A 22,500-nucleotide genomic window follows, 5' to 3' on the forward strand; every position below is an offset into this window, starting at 1 on the left:
TAACATTTTTCCATCTAGAAGTTTTTCAATTGAAAACAACTCTCTGTTTTCGACCATTCAACCAATTACTTGTCCAACTTACAGGAAGAGAGCTATGCTCGTAGTGACCAGTTTTTGTATCTTTTAGCATCTAGTTTGTTCTAAAATTCTTGTATATTTTTTACACACACTGTTGCCTCATCCAATTTGTTCCAGATATCTACTACTCTGTGCGGGAAACTGTTCTTTTTCAGATCTCTTTTATAACTCTCCTTTTTGAGTTTCTTTTCATGTTCTCGTGTTTTTCTCTTATCCCACTTTAATAAATCTTCTCTGTCGAGGACTTCCATCCCTTTCATAATTCCGTAAATGGCCAGTAGATCTCCTCTTTCTCTTCTTTGTTCCAGGGTTGGTAGTTCCAGTTTGGACAATCTTTGTTCGTATGTCAATTTAGAGAGTGTTGGTGTCATCTTTGTCGTTGCTCTTTGGATTCTTTCTAATTTCTTTATATTCTTTTTTGTACTGGGTGTCCATAGTGTCGCAACGTACTACAATCTTTGTCTTATCAGTGTGACTAATATTTTCTTTATCATTTTCTCATCCAAGTAGTCAAAGGCCACTTTCATTGATCTTAGTAAATTGAAGGTTTCTCCGACTATTTTGTTGATATGCTTATCTGGTGACGTGTGTGTATGTGTGTGTGTGTAGGTGTGTGTGTGTGTGTGTGTGTATGTGTATGTATGTATGTATGTATATATAGTTATATTAACAATAGTAATGATAATTATATTAAATGTATAAATGTTACTTGGGGTTTATCAGCTATGAAAGTAATGTCGGAGCAAATCCTTTGGTCCTCGGCAACTGGCTTGTTACAGTAGAATACACTATATGAGGCGTAAACTGAATTACATTGATTTAGAGCTTTTAATATTCGGTAGAGTCGGGTAGATTCTGCTCATTTCTTTCCAAGTAGGTTTTACAACTTCGAGTTGTTAATGATAATAGCTGTAATATCTATTGATAATGTCATGCAGTACTAGTTGATCGTGTACTCATACTTTGTATCTTACATACATGAGAGTTGACCGTAAGTTTATCTTCATAATGCGACATAATTGATTCCTGTACTTAACAAAACTATTAGCAACTCGTGAACTCATTCACAGAGGAGCGACCATTGTTTATACTGGATCCATCACTTGTCGTAATATAGGTTATACTTTTACTCATAACAATATAAAAAAGAGTGGGCCAAAACGATTAGTGATGCATTACTTACGAATCCCAGACATATATGCATACCTAACTACAAACATCTTGCTCAGTGAGGGGCGAACACCTTTAGAGGGAAAACTAACATAACTTTCTTATGTGTGGTCCATCCCTTCAGTGTGGTAATCTTCCTATTATTCTGGCTGCCTCCAGAGGATTTTGTGCATACCTATGGCACCCACCGATGAGGAACCCTTCTAATCTTTTCACTTCCTAGAGGTTCCTCATGATGTGATAAAAATCGCCTGGTGGCAGACAGCAAAGTATTAAGAAATCGACCAAGGTGCTCACTTTCCCCATTATTCTGGCTGATACTTCCGCATGACAGTTTTATTCGTCTCCGTGGGGGCGCGGGGTGGACGAGCTAATCCAGAACACGTCCGACTCAATTTTTCTTTTTTTTTTCACTTTCTTTGTTCTGCCTTGCAAGAGTATTGCAAAGTGAAGTGGCTTGGTTTCATTCCATAATGCGTTTACTGTCGGTAAACTGCAGTAACTGCAGAATTAATGCAGTAATGATCGCTGAAGTTAAACAAAAACCTTCCCCTCCTTACCCCTTCCCTTTCCTTCCTTACCACCTGCAGTTCCTCTTCGTATTCCTCCTCCCCCTCCCCTCCTCCTCCTTCTCCTCCTCCCTCCTCCTCTTCCCCTCTCATTCCCCTTCCCCCTACTCCCCCTCCCCTTAGCCCTCTCCTCTTCTTCCCCTCCTCCTCCTCCTCCCCATTCCATTTGCCCCCTCTTCCTTCCCACTCGTCTCACTCTCCTCCGTACCTGAAAAGAAACCTCGAAAAAGTGATGTGGTCGCATTACAATACAAATGGCGTGACAGCTTTTTCTTATCTCAAGATGCATCTTTGGATACCACTTGGCTATAATTAGAACCAGAGCATCGTTTTTTCATTCATTTTATTTTTATTTATTTATCTATTTATTCATTTATTTCTACGCATTTTGTTTATCCTCCACGAAGCAACCTAAGTACGCAATGTCACCTTAATGTATTTGTTTTCATGAATTAAATCTTTTAAAATCGTCGCACTAAAAGTAGAATTAAATTTCCGCTTTCTTTTTGCATTTTATACATAGTATACAACATGCCCGTTGAGTTATAAGAAACACGATCATTTGAATAATGTCGTACGTTTGGCAGCGGTTATGGTAAGTTATTACTATGGTTGATAATATTGTGCAATATTTTACATAATTCGAAAGTTAACTTTGAAACTGTTTTGACTATTTTTTGTAATATTACTTATTTAATTTAATTTTTAATATTACTTAATTTTATTCTACTTGGTTTAAATTTAATTTAATTTAATGTAGTTTGGTTTGAATTAATATAATTGTGTACTATTTCTATATTTAATATTTTAGACCCGTTAAACCGTTTTCGCTATAATAAATAAAAGTAGTTTGGCTTCAAATATATAGATTCTTTGCAAATTTTGCGTTTGCAGGGAAGGTTATGTTTTAGGCGTACAAATTAAAATTTAGTAGCTACAATTCTATATCTTATTGAAAGTTTCTGAAACTTGTTCACTTCAACACAATTACAAGATAGCGGTATGTCGCGAAAACTTTTCACAGGCACGACAGTGCAGTCACGCCATTACTATTGTCGCCGCTTTCAAAAAAGTTTAATTAAGCTTGCAGTCACGCCATTACTATTGTCGCCGCTTTCAAAAATTTTAAATTGAGCTTGGAAACTTTTGCATATATTTGAACGAAATCATTTGGAAATAAAGACAAACTTGACGCAGTGGGTTTGCATTCCAAGCTCACGCACTGAACCCCTTCGGTATTCAAACTTGGCTAATTTCTATCAAAGCTTTTCTGTTTTCATATTTTCTATTTTCTTTTGGTTTTTAGTTTCCATATTTCTCTGTTATCATACTTCATAACTGAAAAAACTGGTTTTTGTTAACGCATCCTAGTATTTTTTTTTTTCAGATGTTTCTAAGGAACAGTTTTTGTTGACGCATACTAGTATCTTTTCTTTTCTCTTTCAGATGTTTCTCAGGAACGAGCAGAATGAAGTCTCACAATCTCTCTCCTTTTCCACGAAGAGGTCTATACCCTTCCTCACCCGTTCTCCTTCTTTTCTCCACCTCTTCTCCCCTTTTATCATCATCTTCTCCTACATGAGCGTCTGCCACGCTGGTGTTCAGATCACATCGTTCGAGTGCAGTGGTGGTCCTCAAGTGTTGGATTTTGATTCAAACACCCTGAAGGAGCTCTGCATAAGCGAAGAACTCGAGGTCGTCATCAAGAAGGACAGGATGGACACCGAAGTAGAGGCTAAAGTCCTCAAGGTATACATCACCAGTCTAGCGGATGTACTCACGCTGGAGGACCTCAGCGCACCAAAATATATTGAGGAGGTATACTCCAAGGACTTGAGTGTCGAGAGTAAGTATAGCTTTGTTGTTACGAATTAGTAACTTTGTCAGAAAGCTTTGGTAAATAGTCAAGGGACGTGATGTGGTTTGGCAGGGGGCATACGACCATTCACCCACAAAGTACGAGTGATTGTGATTTTTTCGTGTGTTCTTTGACTGGGCCATCCCCGTCATAAGAAAAATGTCGATAAAGCTTGTCATATATCATTGTATAGTCTAACTTTTTTTCATTTTCTCTTCACACTACTCGACCATCTTCCCAGATTATGTATGTATGTATGTATGTATGTATGTATGTACTCTATGTATGTATGTATGTATGTGTACATGTATGTATGTGTGTATGTATGTATGCATATATGTATGTATGTATGTGTGTGTATGTATGTGTATGTATGTATGTATGTATGTATGTATGTATGTATGTATGCATGTATATATTATATATGTATGTATGTATGTATGTATGCATGTATATATTATATATGTATGGATGTATGTAATGCATGTGCGGATGTGTTTCCCCTTGTGTAAACGTACGTATGTCTCATGTTATAAACAATCTCCAAATCACAGAGAACGAAATTTGTTATGAGGAATATAAATCAAAAGGAAAATAAATATATGACTGAAACTGGTTTTGTTTACAGCGCTACAGGGCATCAATGGTCCTCTCACAGAAAAGGTCGACGGAACTTTAAAAAAACCATCGGTAAGATAAAATCGAAGACACTTGTTAAAAAACTCGCCCAATTTTGTATAGAAATCCCTTCAGTATACAAAACACTTCGTATTTTACTGGTTTTATCTATAGTAAATGCATTGCAGGTGTGGGTGCTTGTAATTTGTGTGCCCTCTAAGTGATATACCTTTAGGGGCCGACAATTTAGCGCAGACACATAATTTTGCATCACGTAAGGCTTACAAAAATAACGTAGACGCTCATATAATGTAATATAGCAGTAGTACTAATAAGCTAATTTACAAACAATACATAAAATCCAAACTAGACCGTACCAGCTCAACATGGATATCACCTATCTCAAATACACAATACAAAATATAGATCATACAAAACGAACCATTCAGAACCATCACAGACTGTACACAGGCATTTATAGTATGTGGACACAGTGGAGTCTTAAATGCAGATGGCCATCTTGACATATGTGGTAGACAATGAAAAACACCAGCTTAACAAAACCCACAACATCCACTACATTACATGAAAGACTGCTCACCCTATACCTAGGCAAGGAAAATCTCAGAACACTATTAAAACGCAATACAAAATATCGTCCTGCCACCCATAACTAAAAAAAAAAAAAAAAAAAAAAAAAAAAAAAAAAAAAAAAAAAAAAAAAAAAAAAAAAAAAAAAAAAAAAAAAAAAAAAAAAAAAAAAAAAAAAAAAAAAAAAAAATAAATAAATAAATAAATAAAAATAAATAAATAAATAAATAAATAAATAAATAAATAAATAATCTTAAAGAGCTGGAGCTAAACAAGATTAGTGGTAGTCCCCAGCAGTGATATATGTATATATATATATATATATATATATATATGTGTGTATATATATATGTATATATATATGTATATATATATGTATATATATGTATATATATGCATATATATACATATATATATGTGTATATATACACATATACATATATATATGTATATGTATATATATATATATATATATATATATATATATATATATATATATGTATATATACATATATATATACAGTGGGGGACAAAAACTTAGGGGCCGGAGTAAAAATAATAAATTTTCGCAAGTAGCTTACATTCTCAGGTACTTGCCAGCTCTAGTACTTTGTTGGGCATCCCCTTCTCTTGAAACATTCTTGGAGACGTTTAGGGACAGATGCTGCAAGATTTTGAAGCATCCTTGATGGCTACCTCCACCTTGGGGGTTGATGATCTGCATGATGATCTGCAATTCTGACACCACAATGCTCGCAAAAAAAAAAAAAAAAAAAAAAAAAAAAAAAAAAAAAAAAAAACTTGTATCCATAAAAAAAGAACAGGGTCGCTTTTTGCCGCAAATATTTACAGTGGGGCGTGGAGAAGTGGAAAAAATGTGTTGTGGAGTGATGAAGCCACTTTCACCTTTACTGGAAAGCGTCTTGGCAAAGTGTACCGTCGTCCTGGCAGTGATCCTTTGGACCCAAAATTCCCACACGGTACTGTAGAACATTCTGATTCGCTGATGGTTTGGGGTGCTTTTGGCTACCATGGTGTGGGACCATTAATGATACTACCAAAAATGTAACTCTGAATGTAGAACGATATCTTAAGCTACTTAATGATCATTTGGAGGACTGTTTTATTCAGTGCAAAACAGATGTCTTCATGCAGGATGGTGCACCATGCCAAACTACTAAACTCATTAATGAACGGTTTACATTCTGTGATGTGGAGTATATAAAAGATTGGCCATGTAATTCGCCTGGTTTAAATCTAATAGAGAACCGCTGGGCGCTCATGAAAGATAACTTACGTTAGCGCGACACTTCATCAATCCCCAAGGTGGAGGAAGCCATCAAGTATATTTGGAAAATATGAACCATATGTGGCTTCAAAATCTTGCATCTTTCCCTAAACGTCTCCAAGAATATTTCAAGAGAAGGGGATGTCCAACACAGTACTAGAGCTAGTAAGTACCTGATAATGTAGACTATTTGAGAAAATTTATTATTTTTACTCTGGCGCCTAAGTTTTTGTCCCCCACTGAGTATATATATATATATATATGTGTATATTTATATATATATATATATATATATATATATATATATATATGTATGTATGCATATATATATGTATGTATATGTATATACATATATATACATATAATGTGTGTGGACGCGTAAAAGATATACATATATATATATATATATATATATACATATATATATATATATATATATATATATATATAAAAGCACAGGTCTTCAAGACTAGCCATAATCTAACTACGCTGCAGGCACTATTTCAGTTATGTATACGAGCACAACTCCAGGTATTCAGGGACCTCGCCACATCTCTAAGCATATAGACAGGTCTCCAAACTCCTCACTACGTTTTCAAGCCCAACACCAAATCTCTAGACACATCGCCACAACATCTTCTATACCTCGCCATTCACCCAAGCACACCCTTTTGTATGACTGGATCAGCCTTAGTTTTGTTTGCTCTGTCAGTATTTGTAAGTACAGTCCAAAGCAGATCTCCAAGCACTTTCTGTCGCATGCTTGTATGCAGGCAAAAGGAAGCATTTAATATAAACCTTAAAACACTATTGCAAATATCGCCTTAGGTCCCCAAGCATGGAAGCACATCTTCAAACAGTGACAAACATAAGAAGATTTCTGCTGAGTCCAAGTCTATGTCTTGTCCTATAGGATCTCTGTGGGAGAATGTACGTGGTGGCCGTTCTCCAGGGTACTTCAGAGGCATCTTTCACGCAGAAATCACTGTCGGGTGATATTACTTGCAAGGATAAGGGTAAGAGAGAAGGTTGAGGAGGATTATCTCTTCACCGCCCGTCTCCAGAGCCAGTTGAAACCCTCATCCCGGATCAATCTACGGACTGGGCCCAAGATCTCTCGTTCTGTCAAGTTACAGTGTTTTTCTTTTTGATATATGTGAGGTTGTTACTGGGGCTTGGAGACGGGCGTTGGGAGAAGATTTCCTCCGATGTCCATCCCGCAAAACCACCTTGGTCTCTCACATGCAGAGTAAGATTTAGATTTTGAGAGTAATATGCCATAGTTGGAAAGACTGTACCATTATGGCTTTTATACACATTTGATACAATATCTGAAATCTGTGTTCTAACGTTGTTTAGCCAGGAATATGCCATCATGGATTGAATAGTCTTCCTCTTGATTTCTCTTTTACTGACAACCGCCTCCCTTAAATAGATCTCGATGTAGGTTGGTCCCTCTCGAAGTCGGACGACGAAGAGGACGTGAGGCTCGAACTACGCAAGGATGGAACACTGGAGTCTAAAGGTGAGTAGCCTACTTTTATCTTTACCTATTTGGTCACCCACAGCTTAACATTATAACCTGGCAGCAGTTAGAATAAAAGTATAAGTGCAATTTGGTTCGAAGAAGGTAAACATGATGGGCATTTAACTAATATTGTCCTTAAATTATAGTAATTTTCAGAGTCCACTGAATTACTTTTCTCTCAATTCGTATATCTAATGTTAGTGTGTTCATTTCGTCGATACTATTACTTGAATGGGTAATATGATGCTTTTTCGTTTCTGACTGAGGCATCAATGGAACAAAGGCCTGTGTATAATCATCTTTTTGTGCGGTCCTTACAGGCCTTAATGTCAACCTTGAAACTAAAGCAGGGATCCTGGACTTGCGCTCCGCATTTGATGCCCCTATCGTTTCCGGCTACCTGGTATACTCCTGGACCAAGTACTACTCCCTTGACGACGAAGGGTAAGCCTCGGCCTTCGTTGGCGGCGTTTTACTTGATTTAACCTGGAAGGTTCCTTTGTCGATTGGTTGGGTGTTTTACCAGCACTTTTATCCTTACAGATAATCTCACGTTTATATTTCAAATATTGGTTTGGTTGTTCGAGGGTAATTATAGTTTGGTTGATAGACTTTTTTTTGTAGAAAGCTACGGATAGAAGATAGTGTTGCGTGTTCCACAGTGTTCCGTCGCTTAGGACTTTGTGTATGGTCGATGCTATTTGAGGGGGTAGATGATAGAGTAGGTAGATATTGCGGGGTGTTGTACAAATTGCACAATCTAGCAGTATGTGATATTGTAAGGGGAACTTTACTCTGGGAAAGGGAGTTTCATTATATGATGAAATACATTATTTAGTTTGATTTGTTGCTTTGAGGAGTATTCCCATGGTGACTGGTGCAGGATTTGTTAATTCAACCTGATGTCTGTTAGGACTGGGATATTCATTCCAGTTTGATCTGGTGGAAGCATTAGGAAATCTAAGAGGGTTACATATGGTTTCTTGTTAGTGTATGTGATTAGTAATAGGATGGGATGGCTTTCAGCTTATATATTTAACGTTGAGGCTGTATTGGACATTATGGATAGGGGATATTTAGCTTTGTTTTTGATCAAGTAAATGGTTTGTTGGCGTTTCTGTGGTGGGTTTATTAGTGTGGTATGGTTGGTGTATCAATTCAGTCTTCAGTTATTTGTCTTGGAGAGCGACATATTTTCTTGGAATGGGAAGAGGTGAAAAGGTTTTGTGGGTGAAAATTGTAATGGGCTCATGAAAGTGGAAGTTTGCACAGGAGATTCTTATACTCTTTTCGGAGGGAGGATTGTGGGTATTTGGGTTGGTGCAGGGAGGTGTTGAATGGGCTTGTGGTTAAGGGTTTTGGCGGATTGGAGGAATTGGTGTTGTATTTGAGGTTCTTGTGCTTCAGATGGATTAGGGCAGTGGTTCTTAGCCTGGGGTACCTGCACCCCCAAGGGGTACGAAACCTTGAACCCTGGGGGGGTACGAGACATGATAGCCAGTGCAATGGTACTGTATATTTTCCATGAGAAAGCAAAGCAAGGTTTGTATCACTATCCTTTTCATATGTTTGCATTGTATTTGAATTGGATGGGGGTACGAGAATTTTTTTCAGAGATGCCAAGGGGTACGGGCAGTGAAAAAGGTTAAGAATCACTGGTTTAGGGGAAGTGTAAGGTGTTCTTGCAGTATTTGGGTAGTCTCGCTTGTTATAGTAAATCCTGCTCTGATCACCCTCAATTGTACTCGTTTTCTGGCTTTTCTAACACTTGTGCGTTCCAAGTCTCTTACAAAGAGGACTTTATTTTCATACTGGTATCCTGTGCAATCTGAGGATAATGCGGGATGATCTTCTTTTCAGGTTATACATTGAGCTGGGTTTGAGTATAGAGTACGACGTGCTTGTGCTGAAGAATGTACACTTTCTTAGCGAAGACATCGCTTTCTTTTTCCAAAGCACTAGCAGCTGTACCAAGGACGTGGGCGTTGATAGTATTTCTCTACTTTGTATCTCAAATATTCTACAGTAAGGTCGGTTGAAAGTTGTAGCTGATTGAAGGTCACTATATGTGTTGGGGTACTGATTGTATCATTTATGGTTTTCTTAAATTTGTAAACATTTATTACTTTCGGTCGTCTCACTGGTCTTTCCATTATTTTTTGTGTGTGATATCGTAGAGGTGGGATGCAGACTACTCTCACACTGGTGTTAAAAGTTCTGTGATATTATTTGAATTGGGGCGCCCGCCAGGATCGTTAAGACTTTGCCATATTAGGCTCTTGGCCCTAGTTCCATTGTTAGGGTGTCTCCTTGAGCCACATGTCACGGGGAGTTTTACATTGGTCTTCTAATTTATCATATACTCTCACAGGGCATTTCTTTGTTATTGATTCATTGTCAGTAGATTTAATGAGCACGAATCTTGGGTAGTACAATGCAGGGTTCATTTCATTTTGTTGTGATTCAAGCTGATGGTTAGCATTGTTTGGTAAGCTCTTAATACTATATCTCTTAGTGGGATCGGGGTTGTAGGTGTCGATTTTAGTGCTTGGGTTTGTTGATAATGCTGATAGCGCCGATTGTCCCTCTGTGGAGAGGGTGGGCAATTACTTTTATGTTATCAATGTAGATTGTTCTTGGGCTTGGGGTTAATCCTTTTCGCTTCGATCAGAGGGAAATATTGTGGGACAAGGGCAGGAATGAAACAGAGAGACTTTGGTTTTGAGAGGGTTGTTGCTCCCTCCTCGTTGTTTTTGTTGTTGTTTTGTTATCATTATGGTTATTAGTCTTTCCGTATTACGGGTAACCATGCTGGAGATCATTCCCCAACCTGTTCAGGTTTGCGGAGGGTATACTTAGAACACTTTTTATAGCTCCTTTCTCATGTAGGGTGAGTAGAGCCGACCCTAAATAGGAACATTCAAGCGTGTAGACTGCTGCTGAGCTGTGCTTCTCCTTGTCTTCACACAAGACGACCACTGGACTCGCACTACCTGTCTAGTGGGTAATAACTAGGGGCTTCTATAGATCACCCCTGCCCCCACCGTCACGCCCCATCACTGGAGGGATTATGGTTGCTAGTTGGAAAATGAAACTATTGTTACCTCATAGGAGAGACGGTGAGAAAGTATACTGGCAGTTTCAATCGATACCTCACTCTTGCTAATCCCCAGGTGGGAGCAAGTCCCAAGGAGCATCACTTGAAGGTGGCCGGGCAGCACTTGAACCTTCTTTTCCATTTTTTCTGTCCCCGAGCTGGCCTCGAGATCCTGTTATCCTGTTCTTAGTAATGAGATAAGGTGAAGAGCTGCAGGACCTCGAAATGAGATGCATAACAGGTACTGGATACCTGCGCGAGTTAACCTTTGTTCCTCTATTCTAATTCGACTATGCGAAGTCTTTCCTTCGTTATCAGTGTCGCACGGCTCTTTCACCTTTTATTTATCGCTTTGGGAGAAATGACATTAGTCATTACCTCAAAAAGATAATATTCACATTATTTGTAAAAACACGGCAGTGGTTTAACTTACAACATCTTTGATTTCTTATGTCGGAAGGGGAAAATTTCTCTTATCTGATTAACTCTTCACTTGCCTTCAGTCTTTCCTAAGGACCACCCATCTATTTTCCCCTTAGGAGGTCTTCAACTTCTGCATATCTATTTTTTCTCTCACCACCACCATCCTGAACACCAACCCATAACTTTCCATCGCTCGGACTTTCTCGTATAATCTTGGTTAGGAGAAGGAACTTGCAGGTCACCATCTCGACCATCTAATGATATTTCTAATTTGTTTATTACTTTTTCCTTGACGATTATACAGGGTCTTCCAGACAATGTAGACAAATTCTTTTATCTTATGACGAAACAAAATATTTTCATTATTTATCTATTTGTTTATATCTTTTCTTTCAGGACTTTAGATAGTCTTTCAGCAGATGCTGTTCTGAATTACATAAGTAATACGAACTCAAGCTCCACTGTCTTCCCCTTGAAGAGAGTGTCTGGTCTGGCGATGGTCACTGTCGATCCATCGAGGGAAACGAGCTTAGGTAAACCTGTGAACAGTGTAGGGGGGTAAGGGAAATTCCATCAGATGAATGAAATCACTTGGCAACATCCAGAATAAACATAAGAAAGATCCATCCTGGTTATAGATTCAAGCTCTTCTCTTCGGGACTCCCCATCCCTCCCCTCAGGTGATTAGAGGAGCTTAGAAGAAATTGAGACCATTTTGCAATCACTTTTTGAGCTTTTGGCCTCCTGTGGCTTCCCCTTAGCTGAATGAAATCGCCTGACGACAGGGGGAATGGACATACAAGTCAAATAGTCTAGTCAAAGCTCTATACTCCAGGGTTGAATGTCTTTAATGAATATAAGGTTGTATAGGTTACAAAACTTAATTTGACGTTACACAATCATGTATTTTGAATGATAGACCCGCGTGAGGTGGAAGTACTATGAAGTGCTCCAGCATTTTTTTTGTAAATACATATACCAATAGGCTTTTTCTCCCATATAAGGAGGTGGCCACTGGTTTTCTCTGAGGTAATCTCACTTGGATTAAAAGTTTCCTTACACTGAATAAAAATGATATCAATTAGAACAGAATGTCTAAAGTCAGTCAATGTGAGAAAAGAAAAGTGAAGTAAATTTCCAATCAACATTAGGAAGTTGTATTGACAAAAATAAACACACAATACAGAAAATAAAACAATAGAAAAATGAAGACGTTTCACAGATAGTACTGCATCTTTAGTTGGAGTGTAGACATATGAACGAGTGATATGTATATATACATAGTAAGACTAATCTTGGAGAGGTCACGCCAGACTCTCCTCAGCTCGGCTGGCGCCATTTTTTTTATACCTCCGCCATACTAATTGTTTTAGGCATGAGTGTTAGGCCTCCGTGGGGTGCTTATGTGTGTTCTGAGCCTGCGTGAGGTGCCTGTGTATGGGTGTTTTCTGAACTTGGGGCTCTATTTTTGTGGTTAAATGTCTCGTACGGGTAGTTTTCATGCTAGGGAGGAGAGAGAAATAATCAACTTGTTACATTAATAGCAAGCTGTAAGTCTTTCATGCTTACAGCCTGCAGAATGGTCAGGCGTTCTAGGTCCCTTTCCTGTGATATTTTATGTATTACTTAACATGGCTTTCCTGTCAAAATGGCGTCTGTGGTGGGTCCAAAGGTGATGCTTAGGTCTTCCTTGTTGAAGGTGATTCGTTTAGACAGGTTGGTAGTTGTCCTTCCCACGAAGGTAGACAAGGCCGCACAGTCCTCCTCTGGACAAGTGAATTTGTACACAACGTGGGATTAACGAACTCCATGAGGTTTGGGTGCAGTGTTGTTTCTCAGAATTAGTGAAGATGTCTTCCTGTTCCCGGAATGAATTAAGAATGATAATTTTTTGCCTTCTTTCTTGGGGGTCATATTGCTTTTAATAATGTTTTTTTAAATATATTTTCATCATCAACCCCTTGTTGGTGTCCTGTACCATTTATTTGAATTTCATTTCTTTGTTTCGCCTATCCTGTGGTGGGGGAAAAGAATACTGCCACCAAGCCTTCCCACTTGGATCGTAAGAGGCGAGGAAAACGGGACGGGGATTGGGACCAGGCATACTTCTCCCTGTAGCCCCACAGGGGACATTCCTAAAAAAAGTAAAGGCATAAGAGGGTCTAGGAGTTCTCTAACCAGCATCCTAAGGTTTGGGTTTTTTAATGTGCGTGGATGTGGTACAGATGAGAATAAAAGGGAAGAAATAGGTAATATGTTTGTGAGAAGAATGATGGGTGTGTTGGTTTTAAGTGAAAGTAAGTTGAGAGGGAAGGGCGAGTGTGAGTTTGGGAGTGTAGTTGGGAGGTTCTCAGGAGTGAAGAGAGGGCGAGGGAGAGAAGGGGTGGCTATATTAGTAAGTGAAGAGATAGGTAAACGTGTAGCGCAGTGGAAGGAGGTTTCCTCAAGGTTAATGTGGATGAAGGTGAAACTGGGAAAGGAGAGTTGGGTTTTGGAAGTGCATATAGGCCTGGTAGTGAGAAGAGTGTAGAAGAAAGGGAGGCTTTTTGGATAGATTTAAATGAATGCATAGAGGGATTAGGGAGGAATATGTAGTAGTATTGGGAGACCTTAATGCTAGGGTAGGAAATGAACCAATAGATGGAGTGGTTGGGAAATGTGGAGTTCCAGGAAAGAATCGTAGTAGAGAGTTGATGGTGGAGATGTGTCTAGAAAGTATAAGCATAAGTACACATGGGAGAGGGTGGAGGATTATGTAGTAGTAGATAGGAGTATAATAGGAAGAGTTAAGGATGTACATGTTCTAAGGGGAGAGAGTGGGGGAATATCAGATAATTTTTTGGTGGAAGGTAAGTTGAGAGTGGAGGATAGATGGAGAAAGAGGAAAAGGACAAAAGGCAGGGAGGTGCTTAGAGTGAACTTTTTAAATGAGTACAAGAAGACGGTGAGAGGGGAGTGGGAGGGAGTGAGGGATAGAGTAGAGCTAAAGGTGGAGGAGGAATGGGGAGGGTTCAAGGAGGGAGTCACAAAGTGTGCAAAGATGGTGTGTGGAACAAGAAGGACGGGAGGAAATAGAAGGAAGGGCAGTGAGTGGTGGGATGAGGAAACAAAGAAGGTTGTAGAAAAGAAGAAGCAAGTTTTCACAGACTGGTTATAAAATAGGACGAGGGAGTCATATGAGAGGTACAAAGAAAAGAAAAGAGAAGTAAAGCACAAGGTAAAGGAGGCAAAGAGGAGAGCAGATGTCAAATGGGATAAGAGTATGACAGAAAATTTTGAAAGTAATGAAAAGATGTTTTGGAAAGAAATTAAGAGAGAAAGAGGAGGCAAATCAAGTAGAGAAGAAAAGGTAAAAGGTGCAGATGGAGAGATGATAATGGAAGAGAAGGCAATAAGGGGAAGATGGGCAGAATTTTTTAGGGAGTTGCTAAATGTGAAGGAGGATAGGGAGATAAAGATAGTTGCAGTGGAAAGTGCTAAGAAAATAAGAGTGATGAGTGAGGAAGATGGAGGAGAAATAAGGAAGGATGAAGTGAAGGCAGTTGTTAAGATGATGAGAGCAGGTAAGGTACCTGGTCTGGATGGATGCCATGCAGAATGTCTAAAAAAAGAAGGTACAGTGATGGTGGACTAGCTGGTAAGGCTATTTTATGTTTGCTGGAGAGAGGGTAGAGTGCCGAGGACTGGAGGAGTGCCTGTATAGTTCCAGTCTAAAGGGAAAAGGGAATAAGTGTTAGTGTAGTAGTTTCAGAGGGATTAGCTTGTTAAGTGTAGTTGGGAAGGCTTATGGGAGGATCGTGATTGAGAGGATTAGGAGAGGAACAGAGGGAGTAATTGGCGAGGAACAGTGTGAATTTAGGACAGGTAGAGGTTACGTAGATAAGATTTTTGTGGTAAGACAGATATGTGAGAAAGCCATAGGAAAAGGTAAGGATGTTTTTGGGCTTTTATGGATCTGGAAAAGCCTTATGACAGGATAGACAGGAAGGCACTGTGGGAGGTTTTGCAAATGTACGGGATAGGATGAAAGCTTTTAGGAGCTGTCTAGAGTTTTTACAAGAGTAGTAGAGCATGTGTCAGGATTAGAAATGGAGAGAGTGAGTGGTTGGAGGTAAAGGTGGGACTTCGTCCCACTATACATGGATGGGTGGTGCGAGAGGTAAATGCAAGGATGGTGGGTTAGGGATTGGAGATGTTTAAAGAAAATGGAGAAAAGTGGGAGGAGAACCAGCTGTTGTTTGTGAACACACTACGCTTGTAGCAGGATCAGAGGAGGGATTGAAGAAGTTGGTGACAGTATGGGAGAGTGTGTGAAAGAAGGAAGCTAAAGATAAATGTGGGTAATAGTAAGGTGATGAGATGTACAAGGGGTGAAAGTGACAGCAGACTGGAAGTGAGTATTAAGGGAGATCGACTGGAGGAAGTGGATAGTTTTAGATACTTGGGTACGAATGTGGCAGGAAAGGGAGGAGTGGGGGTGGAGGTAGAATGTAGATTGAGAGGAGCAAGTAAATGCCTTGGTGGATTAAAAAGTGTAATGAGAAATAGATATTTGGGAATGAATGCTAAGAGGAGATTGTATGGAGGAGTGATTGTGCCAACAACATTGAATGGGGTAGAAACATGGAACATAAGAGAAGAAGAGAGAAGGAGTTTGAATGTGTTTGAAATGAGGTGTCTGAGAAGTATGATAGGGGTTACTAGGCTGGATAGAGTGAGAAATGAGGAGTTGAGGAGGAGAACAGGGGTGGTAAGGGAGTTGGGAGATATGGTGGATGAAAGAGTATTGGGATGGTTTGGACACATGGAAAAAATGATTGAAGAAAGACTAGTAAAAGAGAAATGGGAGGCAGAAGTGCAGGGAGTGAATATGAGGGGGTGACCTAGGATGAGATGGATGGATGGGGTGAAAGGGGTTTTGAGGAAGAGGGGAATGTCTGTTGAGGAAGGATAGGAGAGGACAGAAGACAGGGGTGAATTGAAAATGGTTGTATATGGTTGATGTTGTGATTCATGAGGTGGAATGGGTGGGGGGATGGGGAGTGAGTTAGTATGTGTGAGAAAAATTTGACGCAGACCGCAGGGATTTCTCCCCGTCTTCTCCTTTTCTGCATGAGGGGACGGAGAGGGGGGGGGTCGCCGATTTAATGAAGCGGCTTTGCTGTTGATGTGCTCTGTCTTGCGGCACTGCTTCTGACACAGGGCAGTGGACAAGATGCAGGGATGACCAGTCAACCAGGAGGTGCTAAGATAAGAGGGAGGGTGGAGGAGAGTGGAGTGTGTTAGGGACAGTAGACATTTGCCCACCCTTCTTATTTTCTTCTTCCTTTTGTTCCTCGGTTGTGAGCTAATGCCCTTCACCCAGCTTAACCTTACCCTTTCCTGTTTCCAGGCATTTAGTCCACCTTCTTCTTAACCTTTCCTAATATTCAGTGACCCCCATACCCCTTACCTACCTTACTCTCTCCCTCCCTCTGTTTCCATAGTTCTTTTTATTTAATTTCAGTTATGTGTATTACGAATATGTATTTGGAAAAGCTGTAACAACAAGCAAAACGTCGTACACACACACACACACACACACACACACACATACACACACACACACACACACACACACACACACACACACACACACACACACACACACACACACACACACACACACACACACACACACACACACACACACACACACACACACACACACACACACACACACACACACACACACACACACACACACACATACATACATACACACACACACACACACACACACACACATATATATATATATATTGTCACGACAATACTTAGCATAAATAGCACTGCCGCCTCTCCTAATGGTGAGCGGACAAAAATCTGTTTATCATTATCTATTAGGTCTATCATCAATCATCAACTACTGAGGTTAGACAAAGATATATATATATATATATATATATATATATTTCATATATTAAATATAAAAACTGTAGCAATTACATATCCTCCTTAAATGCAAAATAATTCTCCTACATAGTCTTACACGTACGAGATAGAATCAAATCATAGTATCATGACATTCAGTCGGTAGATCTATACTCTGATCTCCACATTTTTATTCATATAAAAAAAATCAACAAAATAGTAGACATCAATATGTCAACTTGGAATAATTTACACATGTATAATGAATTAGATATCTTGTATTAATATTAATCACTATATTAAAGAGTTCACCAATGAGATATTTGCAATGGCATGATTTACATGTACATGGTATAATATATATATATATATATATATATATATGTATATATATATATATATATATATATATATATATATATATATATATATATAATGGAATATTCTTATAATCTCTAGTTTGAACAAGATAATTCTTAATTCTTAATACAATACAAATTCCAGGCATACATACCTTATTAGTGCGCTCTCTCTCTCGAGCACAGCATTTCCTCCTTATTTATTAATTCTAAATATGCCAAATCTAGGCACATTGAACGAATCCCCATTAGACTAAAATGAGAGACATTCTACTCGTTTGGCTGTAATTGAGAGAGAAAGCGACAATTCATTCAAATTCGTTTCAACATCAAAACAAGTTCCAACAATGGATCTGTCGACATATATGGTCGTTAACGTAAATCATACATTATCTATACATCACAAGAAATTAAAGCAAATACATCCATGTATTTTCATACACTAATTAGAATATAACCTTCTAAATTATATGACGTATACGTAAATATGTTCACTTTCGAAATACTTAGTTTTTACTCGCTACTAATAAGATACACATAAGAGAATGGAAAAGAATGGAAAACAACAGGAGTGACTCATACGCGGTATGGTAACAATATATATGTATATATATGTACATATGTATATATATGTGTACACACACATACACACACACACACACACACACACACACACACACACACACACACACACACACACACACACACACACACACACACATATATGTATATATACTGTATATATATATAGAGACTGTATATATATATACATATATATATATATATATATATATATATATGACCAAAATAATTATGTTTAGTATCACCCTGAAGAAAGCTCTTAAGATGGATAAAAATATTTGTTCCAAAAGATCTATACTTGTGTATTGCTGCATCATTGATTAAAATGGGCTGTCATCCAACAAAGACCAGTTTTCAGTATCTGGATCCCTCTGAAAACCTCTGTGGTTCTAAGCATGAGAATCCTTCCTGCAGATAGATGAGCAAGTCTTGCTATCTATGTATGTCTATAAAAACAAGAGCTTTTTCCCCCTTATAAGGGAGTTAGCTAAGCTAGAGGCACGTATTTATTCCAACCCACTTCATTCCCCCCCCCACCACCACCCTTTCCACCCCTCCAATCTTAGCTCCTCATAGATAACGGGCCATCCCTGCATCCGCCAACTGCCCTGGGTCAAATTCAATGCAGCAAGACACAGTACATCCACAGTTAGGCTGCTTCACTTAATCGGCGACCCCCCTTCTCCGTCCCTTCATGAGGGAAAAGAGAAGACAGGGAGAAATCCCTTCAGGCTGCGTCAAAATATCATTCACTCATAAGAACCCCCTATCTTGCATAACAGTATCATCTACACACAGTCATTTTACACTCATCTTTATCTCCTGCCTTCTCCTTTCCTTGCTCAATATCCCCTTCACCCCATCCATCCATCTCATACTCGGTCGTCCCCTCAAGTTCACTCCCTCTACTTCTTCCTTCCACACCTCTTTTACTAATCAATCTTTCATTCCTCATCCTTTCTGTGTGCCCAAACCACCCCAATATTTCAACAGCCATATCTGCCATTACCTTTTCCACTCCCACTCTCCTCACCACCTCGTTTCCCACTGTATCCAACCTAGTAACCAATACCATATTTCTCAGACATTTCATCTCATACATATTCAGATATTTTATCTTTGCCTCTCTTAAACTCCAAGTCTCTGCCCCATACAATACCGTCGGAACAATCACCCCTTTATACAATCTCCTCTTTGCATCCATTCCTAGTTTCTTATTTCTCATAACACATTTTTATCTCCGAAGGCATTTACTTACTGTCCCTCAATCTACATTTTATCTCCACCTCCATTCCTCCCTTTCCTGCCACATGTGGCCCCCAAATACCTAAAGCTATCCACTTCATCTCCCTTGTACATCTCATCACTTTACTTTTACCCGCATTTACCTTCAAATGTCTCCTATCACAAACCTTCTCGAATTCCGTCACTAACCCACTTAACTCCTCCGTTGACCCTGTCACAAGCGCAGTGTCGTCAGCAAACAACAATTGGCTCACCTCCCACTTTTATCCATTTTCTTTAACAATATGACACAGCTCTGGCAAAGTTTCACCTTTACCACTACTCACTCTTTCTATTTTCCATTCTAACACAGGCTACTACTCGTAAAAAAAAATTGACTACCCTTAACAAAGTTGCCCCATTCCCATATATCTACAATGTATCCCATAGTGCCTTTCTGTTTACTTGACATAAGCCTTTTCCAAATTCATAAAGGCCCAAAAAACATCCTTGCCTTTTCCTAAGGTTTTCTCACATATCTGCTTTACCACAAAAATCTGATCTACTCAACCCCTACCTTTCCTAAACCCACACTGTTACTCACCAATTACTCCTTCTGTTCCTCTCCTAATCCTCTCTCTCTCTCTCAAAAAAAATCCTCCTATAATCTTTTCCAACTACACTCAACAAGCTGATCCCTCTTAAACTACTATATTTACATGTGTCCCCTTTCCCTTTGTAAAGCGGAACTATACAGGCACTCCCCCAGTCCTCTGGCACTCTACCCTCCATTAGACACACATTGAGTAGCCTCACCGGCTAGTCCACTATTACTGTACCTCCCTTTATCTCCCATTCTACCATTGAGATCTCCCAACACCACATTGACATTTCTCCCTAACCCCTCTATGCCCATTCTGGGTTATTGGCTGCATGTTATTGTGAAGTTAAAATCTGCTCAGTAGCATGCAGTTGATACTTTAGGGTCTATATTGGTTGCCCTTACGGACCAGAGACACACATAATTTTGTCTGTGCTAGAGGAAATCTCTAGTCACAGAAAAAATTATGCTACTTTATTATACTGCGACTGTCCCTCCGTTATGCTGCCCCCAACTCTTAATACTGTCCTGTACCACTTCTCTAAATATACGTTTCCATTTTCGCTGAACCCTCTGGTAGGGAAGAAAGAATACTGTCACTGAGTGTTCCCACTTGAGCCATAAAAGGCAACTAAAACGTGACGGAGGATAGGACTAGGCATCCTACTCACTGTTCTCCTTAAAGGGGACATTCCTGTGAGAAGTCAAGGCAATTCTTACTGATTTTTATTTTTATTATTATTTTTTTTCTTGTCTTGGTCATCCGAAGACCTGGATATTCCCATAGCAGTGGAGCTTCATGTTAGGTTGAAAATCTTTAACTCAGATGGCTGAGCATTGCATGTTAGTTTGAGAACCTTTAACTCAGATGGCTGAGCATTGCAGAAAAAGTCTTCATGAACCACTATCTTTGTGTTCTTCTGTAGACCTGGTGAGCCCCGTGGCTGTGGACCTCAATGTTTTGCGGGTCTCGGATGGTCTGCCCTGCTACGCGTTGACCTACGTCAGCCTCGTTCTGATCTTCGACTCCCTCAACCGAACTGGAGACGTCAACAGAACCAATAACTACGCCATACTGCCCGTCGATCAGATATGCGACCCAGGTAAAATTCAACTTGTCAGGACCGGGAATTTCTTTCATAAGCTGAATAGAATGATCAGGCGTTAGCTGGAACAAAAATAATGTAGTTGGCAACTAGGAGTGATCAATTTTGTTTCTTCCACGCTTCCAATTTCAAATAGTTTGATTATGTATTGGTTTTATTGATCTATTCTAATATATAACTTTTTTCTTTTACAATTATAATTATTCATTTGCGTTACAATCCATCAAATAATCTATATATTTGTGTAATTATTTAAGTATTAGTTTTTACAACCCCTTTACAAACCGCGGTACTTGATAATGATAACATTTGTTCCCTTGAGCCAAACAGCAGCTGTTAACAGTCCTCGGGTTTTCCTATAGATCTCTCTGGGAAGAAAGGTTGAACTGCTGTCCGTGTTGTACAAGTTTAGAACTGCCTTATTGTCACTGGCTTTTAGGAGACTGGGGAGGGGAACATTTGCTAGTTGTCAGTTGTTCTTAGGAGAAATGGTAAGGGGAATACGCTAGAGTCGAAGTTGAAGGAGATCTTGGGCTTGGCGTGTCAATCCCTCGGAGGCATGGAAATTATTCTCTCCGATGTCCGTCTCGTAGGTAACTGTCATTGGTCCTACTGGTTAATTTCAGTAAAATTCCCTTTTATCCGACCTTCGAACATCCGACTAGTCCAAACATCCGACTTTTTTCTTCAATGTCCCAAGTCGGATAAAAGTTGAATTTGTCCAAACATCCGACCGTCGAGTGGTTCTTTAGTTGCTGCTATCGCCGCTACCGGCTCATGGCGCTCAGGTCGGCTGTTATTTTCGCGGACATTTCATGTTTGTTTACGTTTGGCCTTTTGGGATTATTTCTCCTCCACTCTGCTGTGTTGTTTATTATGCTTTATTCTACCGTAAACAAGTGAAAATGTCTCAAACCAGTGAGTTTTTTTTCTTAATATTTTAGTGTACGTCCAAACATCCGACTTTTCCAAACATCCGATCTAGGGTAGGTCCCACCAAGGTCGGATAAAAGGAATTTTACTGTAATAGGAGCAAGTTATCAAATAAACATTCATGAAACTTTACCCGTTCAGCCAATGGGGACAAACGTGATTACAACACACAACTCCACTTGACCTACTATTTGGTTCTAAAGGGTAGGGAGGATTCGTCTTATCTGGTTAGCTTTCATGTAGACACCCGACCCATCCCCATCTCTAGGTAGACAGCTGGTACAAGCCACGTACCACAGTGTTTTGGAATTCGTTAAATTTGTAAGTGTAAAAACTTACCTATAGTTAAATTTTTTCTACTTTTGATTAACAAATATATTGAATTTCTGTGATCTTTTCATACGTCCACATGACAGTAACGACATTACACATCATCTGATTAAAATTATCTAATATATTTCTCTTATCAGACTCTATTTTAACGCAATTTACAATTATCATTATTGTAGACATGAGTAAGGTTATTGCGAATGGGGTTAGGGATGTGACGAGTGGATGGTTT

General features: G+C 39.2%; 1 protein-coding gene across 1 annotated transcript in view; it reads left to right on the forward strand.

The window, feature by feature from the left end:
- Positions 1-3,277: 3,277 nt before the first annotated feature.
- The window catches only part of LOC143040120 (uncharacterized), a 72,054-nt gene continuing 52,831 nt past the window's right edge, over positions 3,278-22,500 (forward strand). The window contains exons 1-7 of the mRNA XM_076210814.1: positions 3,278-3,663; positions 4,304-4,365; positions 7,086-7,188; positions 7,608-7,697; positions 8,021-8,144; positions 11,617-11,753; positions 20,826-21,002. Of these exons, the coding sequence (XP_076066929.1) occupies positions 3,396-3,663; positions 4,304-4,365; positions 7,086-7,188; positions 7,608-7,697; positions 8,021-8,144; positions 11,617-11,753; positions 20,826-21,002 (961 nt within the window). The 5' untranslated portion in view covers positions 3,278-3,395. The remainder of the gene's footprint in view (positions 3,664-4,303; positions 4,366-7,085; positions 7,189-7,607; positions 7,698-8,020; positions 8,145-11,616; positions 11,754-20,825; positions 21,003-22,500) is intronic.

Source organism: Oratosquilla oratoria, chromosome 27 (genome assembly GCF_046742065.1).
Source record: "Oratosquilla oratoria isolate Oo_2021 chromosome 27, ASM4674206v1, whole genome shotgun sequence".
NCBI lineage: Eukaryota > Metazoa > Arthropoda > Malacostraca > Stomatopoda > Squillidae > Oratosquilla > Oratosquilla oratoria.